The following is a 15,764-nucleotide window of genomic DNA, read 5'->3' as shown; positions in this document are numbered from 1 at the left end:
ACATCCTTAAAGCAAAAAATAGAAACAACCTGTCGATGACACTTTTCACTCCCCTGTCCCAGTTTTAGCTGCGGAATAGTTAGCTGTGTAGTCTACACTAGACTATTGTGTTTTTGTTGAAAAAGTTGAAAAAAAGATTTCTGTTAAGGAGTGATTATTATACCTCACAAGAACGTAGCAGAATGGACGTTAGGAGATCACCATTTCTCCACACTGACTCTTATGGGGAGACAGACAAACAGATTAGTGGCTATGAGTTAAACTGGTAAAGCTAGATTTGATAACTCTCCCATGCAGTGACCAGCTAGCTACAGTATTTGGGACACAGCGGACCTAAAACATCCTTGTGATAGTTCCTTGCATGAAGCTTTGAGAAAATAATAATAATTACAAATTAAAAAAAAAATCAAGAACACGATGCAGTCTCATCTTCTGAAAACCTCTCCCCTATTCAAATTACATTTGATACAAACCCATTTTCTGTGGAAATGGAAACCCTACAAGGAATCTCAAACTGCAATTCTCTTGAAAGCAGACAAAGGCTTTGCAAGGAGGCTTCCCAAACTCTATGGATATGAAGAATAAATTAGAAGTAAACTGAAATATATCTTCCCCTGAGTTGACTGAATGATGAAGCAAGTCCTATTGCCATTACTTTTGGATTTATGAAGATAACTCATACCAGATCACACATTTGAGTTGTAAGGCAATGTTCTGAGGAGGAGTCTGCTCCAAATGTCATGCCTCACTTACTTTCCATTTTAGTTTTCTTAAACGTTTTTCCCGATTTCTGCCTCAATTTCTGCTAGAAGCATCAAATTTATGAAAAGGCTCAAAACCATTTAAGAAACAGTGAATTTTGCTAAAGTTTCTTAAAAATGCAGATTCATAGAACTGTAATGCAGAATCACCCACAATGAAGACAGACAGGGGCTCTGAGGAGACTGGTGTGAATCAAAAGGTTAATATTACAGATGAGCTGAATTCTTCAAAAAAACTGATGAAATATATTTCCTTTAGGAATTTCCTTTAAAATGGTGGAGCTCCAAAATGTCAACGACAGGAGAAATTTAGTTGGAAAAATTCTTATTTACTCACAGGCATTTTTTTCTTTTAAATATATTTTGGCCAAAACAAAAACAAACAAACAAACAAAATCTGTTAGCTCTACATTCTTTCTGAAAACCTGCAATATAACTATTCCATAGTGGTAAATATTGCATCTGGGAAGGATCTTCCATGGCCAAGAACTCAGAAGAAAATAAAAAAATTAATGTCACTGAGTAAATATTATTCAAAACAAGAACCTTCCATACTTTTCCCTCTTATAAATTCTTTGTTCAAAGTTTTTTAAGTCAGTCTTTTAAATTTACTAGAACTCACTTCAAAAAAATAGAGCAATATTAAGAAAGTAGTAAACTGGTCCAAGTATCATTTAGAATAGTTTATGGTGTTATGAACTCACGCTACTTTTGTTGGCTAGATATTTCACTCCATGGTCAATTTCATGTTTTATCTGTCCACATCTATCTTCCACATATTACTGCAGACAGAAAATGCCTACTGGGTAAGATGCATTCATGCAAAACATGCTTGTCATCTATTAAAAAATGGGAAATTTGCATATGGTTAGCAAATGCCCAATCACTGATCATTTTGATACTGCCTGTTCTTGTATGTGGCAGAAATATGATCAATGAGACTCCTCTCAAAACTGTGTTATTGCTGTTAATGCACATTTTCCTAAACATCTGCACCATTTCAGAATAAATAAACTTCATCGATCTTGTTACTGTGAGCTGATCTTATGACTTGAATAAACCACAGGTTGGCTTCGCGCTGCCAAACTACAGAAAGTAATATTATGGAAGGATACGGTCAATTTTTACTCTCTTCTGTTCACTTTCATTTTCTGATGAGCAGGAATAAAAGACTTTATAAAAAGGTTTTGAGTTACTCAGGAAAAAAATAAAAAAGAAAAAAAAAGAAAACCTGAGAAATGAATGCCATATTTTCTCATCTTACCTTACTCTAAGAACAATGAAGGAGCCATCTTTCATACCAAGTGCTAACTGTGATCCATCAGGACTGAAAGACACACTCCGCACTGCTTCTTCCATGTTACAACGAGCTATCAAGGCATGGTCAGCAAGACTCCATAGTCTGCATCAAAGGAAATTGAAAGCAGTAGAAACTTCTTCCTAAATCCACAATATTTCAATATTCTCAAGAGTGAAAATGAAAGGTCCAACTGAACTGGTAATGCCTTATTTGCATACGCACCTTAACATAAAATCTTAACATAAGATTTTACAATGCACTGAGTTCCTTTCCAACTATGGAACAAAGATATTTTTACTGACTTGAGCCAACAGACTTTCAGTTAAGTAGTTTTTAAAACCTCAAAACTGCTTATCAAATTTGGAGCAGAAAGATGGTGTACTGACTGCCTGCTTCAACATATGGAGATTTAGAATTTCCTGACAGTAGCACTAAATCTCTTTCACATCAGGTGAAATCCCAGGTTCAAATTCCTTTCAAAGTGAAGGAGTCCTTATAACCCCCAGTTCTGGTGGAGATGGCAGCTCAGACCTGAACACATCTATGACAGTTGAAGAGTAAACAGGGGAAGGGAGAGCTTCAAGTTAAATGACATATGCATTTTGTATCGTCTTCAGACTCTAATTATCTAATAGAATTCCCCTGGATGAATAACAAAAATGCAATTTCCTCTAGACAGAAGGAGTCAATAGGGTGAAATTTTTGCTGCAAGAGAAAGTAACACTCAGAGCATAAACATTCCTATCATGGGGAAATGGTTCTTCTTTAACACTGAGCAAACTAAGAGGGCTGCTCTGAAAGTAATACCTCCTGTTCTATTATGTAGGCTCACAACCTCAGAGGCAGATGTTGGTAGTATGGCAGCAGAGGTTTCTGCCAATTTCTGTGACATTCTGTTACTGTGCAACAGATGGCAGCAGAGGGGTTGTGTGACAAAATGGTGTCTGACACGGAAGCGCGAATGAAGCAAAGATGTGGAAATGAATTCCTCCACGCAGAAAAAATTATACCCACTGACCTTCATTGATGCTTGCTGAACATCTATAGAGACCGAACACTGGATGTCAGCACCATGGTGGGTGGTGCATTTCAGCAGTGATGACAGTGACATGAAAAACAAGCTATGTTCTGGACTGCCATGTCCAGAAGCGTGGCATGCAGTCTCATGTTATCTAATGGTGAAAATGCATAGCTAGTGGTGGTGATTATGTTGAAAAACAGTAGCTAAGAATTTGCTCAATCAAGTAGTGCTATTGTGTTCTTCATAGCTGTTGTGGTTTACATGAAAACAAATAGGAGACATTACTTTCAATCAATGGAGTAAACAATAACGCAAGCTGATTTACTGATTTGCAACACTTCAAAAAAAAGGAATCAATAAATATGTTATTCTGTAAGATGGGGAAATGCAAACACTGTTACCTATATTTTTTGAAAGAATGGAGGGAGTTTCCTAAATCACTACAACCCAGTTCATCAGATCTCAGTATTCTGAGATCTAAGACTTAGGAAAAAAAATAAAAAGTAAAGAATAATAAAACGTGGAAGAAGATGCATAAAAGATCTTTTGCAGTAGATAAACTAAGTCAGCAATACCCAGAAATACCAGTTAGAAATACCAGGATTTTGAGGACAGTGTCATAGATCTAATATATTTTGTAAAGACTTATGAAATATTAAGTAAAATATTTGAATTATTGGCCAAAATCAAGAAAATGAGAACTTACACAAGAACTGTACACTGTACTGGATAAAGTTCTATGCAAGCTTTACAGAAAGAAACAATTAGCTGGATGTAAGTTTCTATTGAGAATTCAAGCTTTGGAATATTAACATTCAATATTTTCTCTAAAGACACTGACATAAAAGATGAGAATGCTGATGAAATTTGCTATGGACAGGAAGCTGGGAGGCACTGTGAACCCAGAGATGGATTTATCATATTTGTAGAAACAGGATTCTTGATGATGAAACAGACATGGAATGAAACTTAACCAGAAGCTGTATTTGCAAGTTTTATTCTCTAAAATTGTGCCACAAGCTTGAAACAAGGGGAACTAGCAAAAAGAAGTAAGATCTCACACTATTCTTTGAAGTACAGAATGACCATGATCCACGAGTGAGTTACAGACAGGGAAAAGGAAATTTGATCCTAAAATGTATCCTGGGTGCTATTCCAGGAGGTACACAAAAACAATAGCACACAACACAGTCATTTCACCCAACATGCTCTTTAAGAAGTCTTTAAGAACTTTGAATAAAAACAGGAACAGATGCAGTGAAGGATTACTAGGATGATCAAGAGAATCTAGGCTGTATCACACTGAAGAAGACTAAAAGAGTTTAACCTCTATACCTTGGTGAAACAAAGGCTGGGAAGGGATAGTGTTGCTTCCAAAAATGCATCAGTAGGATAAACATCAAAGAAGGAGAAAAATTTATGTCGAAGGATCATGTTGGCACTAGAACAAATAGGATAAACAGAATATGAATCTAGTTCAAATAGAAGGAAGTTTATGATCACACCAGCAGCAGCATTTAGATGCAGCCTTGAAGTATGAGAAAAAGGAGAGAAAAGAGATTGAGAGTTTGATAAATTTTGAAGAAATAGAGCATTTGACTGCCTGTACTGAGAAAGGGTGGTACCCTGTCAACTCAGAACTTCCTTTCAATCAGAAACTCTTTGGGACTTATCCTGTTAATGTTGTTAGGTAAATCCAGAATTAATGCCCCTAAATGGCGCTGGCTCTTTCTTAGTCTCAGAAAATTCAAGGATGAGAAAAAGAAACCTGGAAAGGTTCCTCTGTGAAAGAACAGCAAGTACTGGTTCCCGGTGAAAAATAGATGTGGAATGCTAGAACTGGTTTCAAAGACAAAATAGAAGTAGGAATCACATGCAAGATTCTTAGGAGCCATGCAAGGGAGAACAGAACCAGTAAGAAACAGTAAAGACTGCAAAAGAAACACCAGGACAGAATGCCTCCAAAACTTGCCTCCACATGAACCACTTACATTTTGAGCGTAATTGCAATACATGGCAGTGCAAGATGAATAATTCAATTTTCTTAGTAACATGCAATCAAAACCCCAAAATTTAATGTAAGAATAATTCCAGATGCTACCCTTTCATTTTTAAGAAAAACAGTAATTTGGTACACATGCAAGCATTTGTATGCACAACTCAGAGATGAAAGGCCTGGCTTTGCTTATGAAAATAAGGAAGGTAATCTTTTCTGGCAAATTCTTCTGCATATTGTTTTTGAAAGAGCTGAATAAATAAACCACTTCTGCATAAAAGTTGCTTCTGTTTTCCAAGAAGTCAAAGATGTGTTTTCACCATTCCTCAGCAACTTTCCTCTGCATTTGTTTAAATGTCTGAGTTTTAGAAGCTCCAATTGAACATTTTATTAGTAAATATTCCAATATTTTCTGTCACATACCTGACATAGAGTTCATAGTTTATTGGTGCACATACTGATTATAGCCTCTCAAGAGGCTTACTAGCAACTTCTTTGTTTTCAGAAACAGCCAGTACTGATGGCAGCAACTTAAATGCTGGCTCTGGCAGAACAACACTGCACTAATAAATAAATCAATAAATAAATCAGAGACATATACATTCAAAATAATTTGTATAAAAATAAGACTCTGCATCAATCTTTCTACAAATGCAAGAATAGATCATTCAAGAAAGACAGCCAGCAGAGCAGAGATGTTCTGCCAGAATGTCAGCTACTTGTAGTCCTGCAGCTAGTCATTATACTGGTGTGTTGTAAAAAGACGTGTATTAATTGCACTGAACAACTGTAATAAATCATTCTTTATGCCTCCATTAGTATTCAGATGAGGCTGATGCTTTTTCCTGATTCTTGCCATAAGAATGATGAGGCAAGCAGCATTTCTAATTGAGAGGACATTGAAGCTTTAAGAGTAGGAATCCTGTATTTGGCCAGTCTTCTCTCAGCTGTGCTAGGGAAAATCTAGAGCAATTCCTCTTCACCATGCAGAGGTCTTTTTCATTTAAACACATCACTTACACATGATAACATAATCCAGCTCACTAGATAATTTTATCTGTAAAACAATTTAGATTTATATTCTATTCCACTAACAGGAAAATTATGCAATAAAGGAAATAGCAATATAGAAACACTCCTGTCAATTGAAAATCATTACTAAAACTCTTTTGACATTGCTAGGAACGCATGAACTTTCTAGGTAAACAAACACAAAGTGCTTAATTTCCCTGCCACAATTGGTATTTATTGTTTGGGACTGATAATCTCCTTCCATTGTGGAAAATCTTTTTACCACCAGAATTATCTTTCAGTTCCAAAATTATTCATTTATTTTTTTGTATTTGTGGCTAAGACCATGCAATCAGCCTAAGCCTACAGATCAAAAAATATAATGAAAAAATAATAGGAAAAATCCTTTTGTGCATGTTTTACGTCACTAAAAACACACAAGAATTTATGCATTTCTCTGGAATTCCTCACATGAAGCATTAGCACACTAAAAAAATAAGTATCACTGCCTGAGCTAGAATTCAAATCCCCCATTCTCTAGTGCCTAAAGAGCTAAATAAATAAATAAAGAGCAGAAGACTACCTGCAATGTTAATAAATGCATATTTTAAGAATGGTGATGTTCAAAGGCATTAATAGTCTAACAACAAGTATAACAGCAGTAGTAATCATAAGAGCACCACTCAACAAGATTTTGTGCACCGGGAACATGCTTTAACAGCCTTTCATAGATGGGCACAAGTTTGTCTCACGTACTCTACAGCACATCATCCAGTGCCAAACCAGAGTAGTACTACCAAGCTAAGTCAAGAGATGAGTCCAAGATAATAAGTCCATAATCTTAGCATGGCTTATTAGCTTGCGATCAGTACTACACTAATCTCAGCATTGCAGCTCTTGTTTGGGAATGGGCTCACATTCCACCAGAATGTCAATTTTTGTTTGCCTATAAATCTGTGCAGAAAATTCCAAGCAGAAGAGACCATTCCTGCATTTTACAGATTGAAATAATGCTGCTGTGTAGGAAACATGCAGATAATGTGATTGTAGAGTCTAAGCGGAGCATCGTTAGTTTCACAATTGATTAGAAAGAGATGAGGAATGGCAGGAATAGGAAGCCATACAAGTAAAAATGGAGAAAGGAAAGGAACTGAAACTCCAACTGACCATCAAGCTTCAAGGCCAAGGTGAATCCACAATGGGAAATCTGAAGGAGCACAAATTTGAACTGTCTGTATGACAGGAAACTGAAACAAGTCCGAATGGTAGAACCCACTGTTACGTTTCTGAAATAGGTGGCTAGTAGTCCATCAGAACTGAAAATCTGTTTGGTAACATCCAAGGGCTGATCTGAAAATACGTGACCAAATTATCTATGTAAGATGAAAGTCAGTTATGATCTATTTGGTGTAGGGTTGGAGAATGGACAGGTTAGAAATTAGGACAGTGAGGTCAGGAGAAACCCCTGGAAAACTAGAGCTTGAGAAACCACACTGTTGTGAACTGCACTGTGTGCAATGCAGGACTTCAGGGACTGAGAGAACAAGGATTTGAGGAAAGTCTCAGGAAAACACCATAATAAAATCTGGTTTCCCAAAAGTCAATCCAGTCTTGATAGGTATCTTTCCCTGTGTGGAAAACAGAAGGCTGAGAAAAGTTTTGTTGACTCTCTTTAATCTCAGGTAAGTAATCAGTCAGAGTGGGTACTGTTCAAGTCCAGATGATGTAATAGAAAACAGCTGTGTGGGTTTGAGATTATCAGTATGACTATCAACATAGCTTAACTTCCATGCTTTACAGTAAGTTTTACTAAGTGTACAAAAAAGGCTTAGGTCTTTCATCAGCTTCTCATTTGGTCAAACTCAACAGTGAGAAGAAAAGAAACATCCTTGACTTTACCAAAACCTCCACAAACACGTGTACAAAGTTTCAAATCGCTGTTATCAAGACTTCAGGTGTACCTGCTACAAGTAAACACCTGAAAGGTGTTTTTCATCAGAGTAATCCAGCCTCGTTTTCTGGGATTTTAATTTAATTGGGTTTAGATTAAATTTTCTAAACACTCATGGTTGGCTCAGGCTCTTGCTGTGCAAAAATTAAGTCAAAGGTGTTTAAGATTTTTGTTTTTTGCATGGTACTAACTGATGAGAAGCAGAAGGCCACTGTCAGAATTAAAACTGTTGTTCAGAACAGTAATAAGTACTTAAAGCAGAGTACTCCAGCATGTGCTAAACATAAGCATTTGAACACATATTCTGATTAATTTCACATGATGTTTGAAGCCCACATACAAGGACTGAAAAGAGAAAGAAAAGCTGCTAAAGAAAAAGAAAGTGGGGGGAATGTTGCCTTATGGGACTCTTAACATAAGGCCAAAATATAAATCATTTACAAATACATCAAATTGAAACTGGTTGAAAATGATATGTATGTGATTCAATATATTAAAAAAAACCACAAGATCTAGCCTTACCGTACGGATCGATCGTCACTGCCTGTGACTGCTAAAGGCTTCTTTGGATGGACTGCCAGGGCCCACAGCTCCCCTTCACAATGACCCTGCATAATCAGCATGGGTTTATCTCTTTCTCTTACTAGCACCTCAAATATTTCACTGTCCTGTGTCCCTGCTAGCAGTCTGTCTGCTTTCCAACAGACACTTCGGATGGACAAACCTGACGGGACAGAATAATTTCAGATTAATGGCAATGACAAGACCAAATGATAGTACAGTGAAGATCACTAAGACTCCAAGAGAATTTTACAACAATCATCACGTTTTCAAAACAAGCCTTATATCACAGTTGTTTGAATCTCAAAACAGTTCTCCTAAGTTATCTCCATTACACAGAAAAAGAGAGGGTTCAATTCTGGGAAAATGCTGTCTGCTGTCAGTCTGCCAAGGCATCGAGTTCTTCTGCTTTGCTTGCATCTTCAGAATTTACATAAAATAAAAATAAGACACGAGTTAAAGATAAAAATTTTAGAATAGGTAAGATTCCTTCTTCTGAAGCTTTATTTTTTTTTTTCCAGTATGTTTTTGCATATCTAAACAGAACAGTGAATAAAATTGTAATGATGATCTTAAGTTACAAGTTATCACCCTTCTCTACTTTTATCCAAACTATTAAAAAAAAAAATTAGAGTTTTGCTTTTCATACATATTAGAGAGCTTTATCTTATTCCAAAAAAATCCATAATTTTTAAGCTGGAATTTTTCTAACAACATGCTTAAAAATATCCTCTTATCAATGAATTACAGCACTGACTGCCTCAACGTAGGTGACTGCATTTCAAAACTAGTGTTTTGCATTCAGAAACACCTTTTACAGTAGGGAAATCTGGTAGTAACCATTTGAAGAACACTCAAAAAGTAAAGCAGTTCAGTGGCTCTAAGGCTGAATTTGGTTTTGTGACCCTAGCTGAATACTTTAAACCAAAAGATTAATGGGTTGGTGCCACTCTCTTCTTGACTGCTCGCAGGGCTTCTATCTTCTGTGCAACGAATTACATGAAAATGTGAAATTCTGAAGTTTCAATAATGGGTCTAGATTCTATGAGATGTGAATGAATTAAAAATTCATTCACCATGTAGTCAAGGTCAAACACATCATGATTTTTATATCTTTTGGAATGGAATACACAATGCAATTAACTACCAGACATACAAATAAAACATACTGCAAGCATTCTGCGTCATCTTTTTAGAAGGGCAAATTAAACTTTGTTTATTGTCTTGTCCAGCTCCAGTACCTTTTAATTTTGAGAATCTAATGAAATTTTGACTCACGCCTTCTTGAAAAACAGCAAATGCCACACAATGATTGAACTTCAGAAGTGGCAAATTGGTGTTAAGTTTTAGAATACTAATTACATCTTCCCATGCGGGAAAGCTAATTTTTTCTGCACAGAAGATGATCCATTCTCAGAAAGTTTATTGATATCCATGTGTATTTAATAAATAAATGCCGAGTCTATGATCAGATGGCTACTGGCAACGCATCTTACTTTAAAAGTATTTATTACACTTCAGTACAGGATGAACAATGAATGAGGACATGCAGAACAAAAATCTTCCTACCACCTGTGAACGGCTTTTGAAAAAGAAAAAAGGGAACAGGAGGCATGGGTAAGCAATTAGGCTACCGGTTTTGCTTCAAGTCACACATACACTTAAACTAGCCACTGTGATAATGGAAAGTAAAACATATTTTTTACAGTCTTAGTAGCAAGAACTAAATGGAAGTGATCATCAGTAGGTGGCATACAGGACAGTAACAAGAGAAAAGTACAGAGGCATAACAGAAACAAAGCAGGCATGATTTGTGTCAAACCAAACAGAGAGAAGAAAGCCTAGAGAATAGGATAAAGGAAAAAGATGTTGACAAGGAAGTAAGTACATGCTTGGGTTTTATGACCTGCAGTCATCCCCAAGGACCTGATTTTTTTGTAGTTACGGCAGGACCAGAAGTCAGACAACACTTCACATACAAATCATAGTATTGTTTTACTTTGTCTGAACGATGATGCTCACAGGCACACCGTTTTTGGCTAAGCTCTGTGAAATTTTCCAGACTTGCTTGAGTTCTTGCCATTAATGCAGACAGTGTTTTGACAAACAAAGATAAACCAGAAAGATTTAAATGTTTTCAAGACAAGATTTAGACAATATTTTAAAGAAATCTGTTACCAATTTTTGTAAAAAGTTTTAATTTATATAAAATATATACAAAATAGCAACGCAATTCACTTCCTTAAAATGCTTATTTTTATCACTTTTGCCATGCAGGAATATAACAAAATCATCTGCTGACTGTGTCTCAGCTGCTGTTATGGTGCCTGGCTCTGCTTAGCTGCACTCATTTAAGAACTCTGTCTCCTCTATCATTCAGCAGATAGAAATAAAGGCATCAATTTAGATTCATTCAACAGAATGTCTAATGGGAATTCTCCTTCACTAAGTTCTTCCTTGATTGAGCTTAACTTCCACGAAGAGGCAAATTCCCTTGCAGCTAACCTGCAGAAGGGCAGCTAGCTGCTGTCAGATGCTTTCTGCAGACAACATGCTAGGATTAGATAACTCCTGTAAGTATTTGAATATTCACAGACTTGTAAAATGTTACTGGTATGAAATTAAAATTTTCCGTGGAAGTTTTGTTAACTGCAGTCAACTGAAAGTCAACTGTTTTGTTGGAAGAGATCTTTAAAAGCCACCAAGTCCAACTCCTCTGCAATGAACAGGGACATTCACAGGTAGATCATGTTACCCAGAGCCTCGTCCAAGCTGACCGTGTCTGCAGAGACCGGGCATCCACAACATCACTAGGCAACCTGTTTTCATGCTTCACCACCCCATAGGAAAATACTTCTCCCCTGTTTCAGTTTGAAACCATTTCCCCTTGTCCTGTCACAACAGACCATGCTGAAGAGTCTGTCCCTTTCTTTCTAGTAGTCCCCCTTCAGATACTGAAAGACTGCTTTCTCTGAAGCCTTCTCTTCAGGTTGAACAGCCCCAGCTCTCTCACGCTGTCCTCGTTTTTGTGGTCCTTCTCTGAACACACTCCAAAAATTCCATCACCTCCCTCACCCTGCTGGTCGTGCTGCTTTTGATGTAGCCCAGATGCATGGTTGGCTTCCTGGGCAGTGAGGACAGAGTGCTGGCTCACGTCCAGCTGCCATCCACAAGTAACCCAAGTTCTTTGTAGAAGGGCAGTGCTCTATCCTTTTGTTCCCCAGCTTGTATTGATAGTGGGAGTTGCCACGATCCAGGAGCAAGACTTTGCATTTGGATTTGTTGAACCTCCTGGGCCCACTGCTTGAGCCTGTCTAGATCTCTCTGGTAGCATCCTGTCCCTCTGATGTGTTGACTACACTACACATCAACAAGCAAGACAAACTGGTGGGGCGGTTGTTCATTGAGTGTTCAAGGTAGTTAGCTTGTTGGATGAGCCTTGATATTGTATTTTACAAGAATTAAAATCATTAGCCAATCTGGTTTCAAGTAAGTTGAAAAAAATAAACAAAACAAGCTTGTCACTAAATCACAGACCGAAACGTACATAATTGAGGAAAAAAATGTTATCCTTTTTAGTTGTCTTCTAAGTGTTCCAAAGGCAATTTTAATATGAAAATTGTCTAAAACCATAAGCTAACCATTGCAGAACTGCCTGCCAGAAGTCTACTTGAGGCCAGCAATCAGTCTTCTCAATCTAAATGGATGTTGCAGAATTCCCTAAAAGTTGAGTTGTTCATAAATCATACACTGTCATCTATAGAGATTATAAGCAAACTGAAAATCTAATCAAAGAAAAGTGATGATTCATAGGGAGCGTGGCTAGCTTCAATAAACATGATGGTCAAAAGATTAATAACCTCTATATTAAATACGCCAAGTGGTACCATTCCAAATGAACCCAAGTGCAGTACTGAGATGCTCAGCATCTTTTAATATCAGGTTCCAAAAATTTCAAATAACTAAATGAATTGGCAAATAATAACTTAAAGATGGACTAGCTTAATTCATCTGCCTGTGTCATTAATTAGCTTTACTTATTTTCTCGTATTTGCATCATGGGGAGGAGCAACTCTATATCCCTCCTTTTATATAACGAAGCACAGAAAACTTCATCAGGCAGCATCATTTTCAGTAAAAAGGGAACACAGATCTTAGAGTTAAATACAGGCATTAAGCAAAAAATCAGCAGTATAGACAGACATTAATGCATCGAATGCAGTGGTGCCACAATTATTTAGATGTATGAAAAACCAGTAAAGTAGTAGCTCATTACCTTTGTATCCTTGCTCAGTCTCTCTGAGATCAATTTTAGTAATGGGTTTGAAATCAGTGTCCCATAACCGAATGCAACCATCTCTTCCTCCAGTGGCAAAACCTTCCTCACAAGCATACATACTAAAAATTCCAGCCTGTTAACCAATATTATAACAAGTTTTAAGGTTCTTTACAACTGATTTAAACACACAAAGCAAACCTTTTTGAAAAGACTCTTATTAAAGGCTAGAAACTGCTAGGCAGCATACTATTGTCCATCCAGAAAGCAAGCCAGCAAACACAGAGGTACATTTTTATTTCAAGTGCTCTCACCTCAAGTGATTTTTGTAGAAGTTTGCATACAAATAATGGTGATATAGCCCACTTGCAGAACTTCAAATTTGGATTAGGTTAGCATTATCATTGGAACTACTAAGCAAATAGTAGAACACTTAAAATAAATAGTTACCCATAATAAAGAAAAACAAGCAAACAAGCCATACAAATATTCTTACAGGTGTGGAGATGATAGAGACATTCTTTCATGAATTCAGTGCAGACATCATCTGGAATCTAATAGGAACTGAAAGATTGTCAATTCATTCTCCTTGTTGAAAGAAAAAGTTCTGTTACAGATTGAATTCCTTCATTTTTTAAAATACCTCATTACTGATGACTGTGCTATGCAGTATTGGAATAGCTCATGGAACACATGCTGAATCAGAATGCTATTATGAGGAAGACCTCTCAGTTAAAAGTCAAGTTCAACAGTACAGAAATTAACACAATGAAAGAGAAAACCTCTGATTTCAAAGTGGCCTTGTTCAAAGTCTTAATGAATATTTACATAGAGGTTACAAAATGGGCAGCAGAATATGAATTAGCCACGAAGAAACTCCATCATGTGTAAAAATAAAGCAGAACATATTGTGTAGAAGGAATTTATTTTTTTCCAATGAATCCATATATGAACTCAAGGAAGTGTGCTACACAGAGTTACTGCTTAGCTCAGAGATTTCCACGTTATTGCAGTTGTGCATAATCACATAATCACCTGTCAATTACATGGTAGTTCTCCAGGTAAGAAATGTCACTGTCTTCAGTCAGACAGCTTTTACAAATTAGGGATTAGGTAATTAGAAGAGTTGCTATGAATCCTGATGCACTGCCAATATAATGAATTTGGGGAGATTAAAAAAAAACACACCACCACCACCCTGTATTTGCAGACATGGAAATCCTACCGTGCCTTTAGTGCAGCAACAACAGAAACCTGTATTTCTGATGTTAATTCAAGTGGTTAGAAAGCCAGCAGAAACCTGTACATTCCTTTCTCTCTCTGTAATTTTAAGGGCTCCAGATTAGGGGGTGTTATTATGAAAGGAGTAAACTCAGAGCCTCTGGAATATGGTCAGAGTGCACTCACAGATTAAAACCATCTACTTTACATTGAGGCTTCTATGAAGAATCAATCTCAGATATTGGGAATTTTACTGGTAAAATTAATTTGAAATAAGATCATTTGGTTACAAAATATTTTTATTTAAACTGATCATACCTGAAGCTATAATCCGTGAAACTTTAGATTTAGAAACTTTACTTTAGGTTTAGTTTGCTTGGTTAAATCTGTGCTAACAATATCTGTTCTGTCAGTATCAGTTCAGCAGCTAGCATCTGCTGACAAAACATAAACAACGTACAAAATTAAAGATAAGATCTTAACTGACGAACTGCCTTCAACACTCTTCTGACCTGAAATAAAAGGTCTTCAATGAAGTTTTCAAGCCAATGAACAAGACATTTCAGAAATTGACATTAAAAATACAACTTACACTATGTGCTCCTTGAATTGTGCGAACTAAGTTTAGCCCTTTCCAAACATAGATGTCTCCATTTAAAGCACCGGAGTACGTGATGTCTTCTTTTGCACATGCTAAACAAAGGATAGTTTGCAGATCCCCTGTTTTACCAAATATTCCTCTTTTCGCTGTCAATGCATTTCCACACAGAGTCCAAAACTGAAATGTAAATGCTATTATCAGGAAGAATTTCTGCATTTTTTTTCATGTTAATGTGCAGATCTCACAGATGTACATCCCTACAAAACAGTGTCAACAGTGTTGTGAAGTAATAAAACAGTGAAGCTTCTGGATGAGCTGAATAAACATTTCTGCCCTTCCCCAGTGCACTGAAGCAAATATGCTCCTCAAAACCACATTTACAGAGGTTTGATGGAGAACTGCAGACCCTTGTACCTGAAACTGAACTTGCTCTGAGTATGAAGTAATGGGATTTTCTAGGTGTGGCATAGAGACTTTCTTCACTTTCACACAGATACAGTAACAGTGTGCAAAGAGGAAAAGGAAGTGAGCAAGAGAACACAAACACAGTAGAAGGCCATCCTTAGGGCTGGGCTAGAAAAATCATACAATCATGGAATTGTACTTTTTTCTTTTGGAATCAGTATTGAGTGTAATTTTTTCTTCTAAATAGACATAATTTCTATCAAGAAGACAGAATAGTGTGCAACGCAGCGCCCGCTCAGGGATCAGACCTCCTGGGGACTATAAAGTGGATTACAATTAGATGTGGACATGAAATGCTGAAATACTCAGGCCTGGCAGCACAAGCAGAAATGGGCATTTATGTTCAGTGGTTCATTTCACAATAAAGAGATACTCAGAGATTGGATAGGTATGCTGAGGTGCCTGACGCAGGATCATAATTCCTATCTCACTTCATATGCCTACATCTTTTCCGTGGTTATAAACAATTTTCATGTCTTTTTCCTTGTTCTTGCTCCCATAAGTTTCCATAAAGCTGAACTCCAGAAGATCTTTGTGTCAAGGATTTTTATTTCAAATCTTTCCCTATTTCTAATTCAATTATTTTTCCCGTTGTCTTTT

The 15,764-nt window shown here is 36.8% G+C and overlaps 1 protein-coding gene across 5 annotated transcripts in view; it reads right to left on the bottom strand.

Annotated features, from left to right (window-relative positions):
• Positions 1 to 15,764, bottom strand: part of EML6 (EMAP like 6) — a 104,309-nt gene that overhangs the window by 56,912 nt on the left and 31,633 nt on the right. For 3 of the 5 annotated variants that reach the window (XR_008210759.1, XM_052701892.1, XM_052701896.1), the window contains exons 5-8: positions 14,691 to 14,876; positions 12,878 to 13,013; positions 8,563 to 8,764; positions 2,026 to 2,163 (exon numbers count right to left, since the gene is read on the bottom strand). Coding sequence is in view for 4 of the 5 variants with exons in the window: in XM_052701892.1 (XP_052557852.1) it covers positions 2,026 to 2,163; positions 8,563 to 8,764; positions 12,878 to 13,013; positions 14,691 to 14,876 (662 nt within the window). In the remaining variant the exon portion in view is untranslated. Of the gene's footprint in view, positions 1 to 2,025; positions 2,164 to 8,562; positions 8,765 to 12,877; positions 13,014 to 14,690; positions 14,877 to 15,764 lie in introns of those variants that run through there. The other 2 variants (XM_052701902.1, XM_052701910.1) reach the window with 2 other exon arrangements.

The sequence above is a fragment of the Tympanuchus pallidicinctus genome, unplaced genomic scaffold, assembly GCF_026119805.1.
Source record: "Tympanuchus pallidicinctus isolate F22 unplaced genomic scaffold, pur_lepc_1.0 scaffold1, whole genome shotgun sequence".
Lineage (NCBI taxonomy): Eukaryota > Metazoa > Chordata > Aves > Galliformes > Phasianidae > Tympanuchus > Tympanuchus pallidicinctus.
The sequence above is the reverse complement of the archived record's forward strand: the minus strand, read 5'-3'. Positions and strand labels throughout refer to the sequence as shown.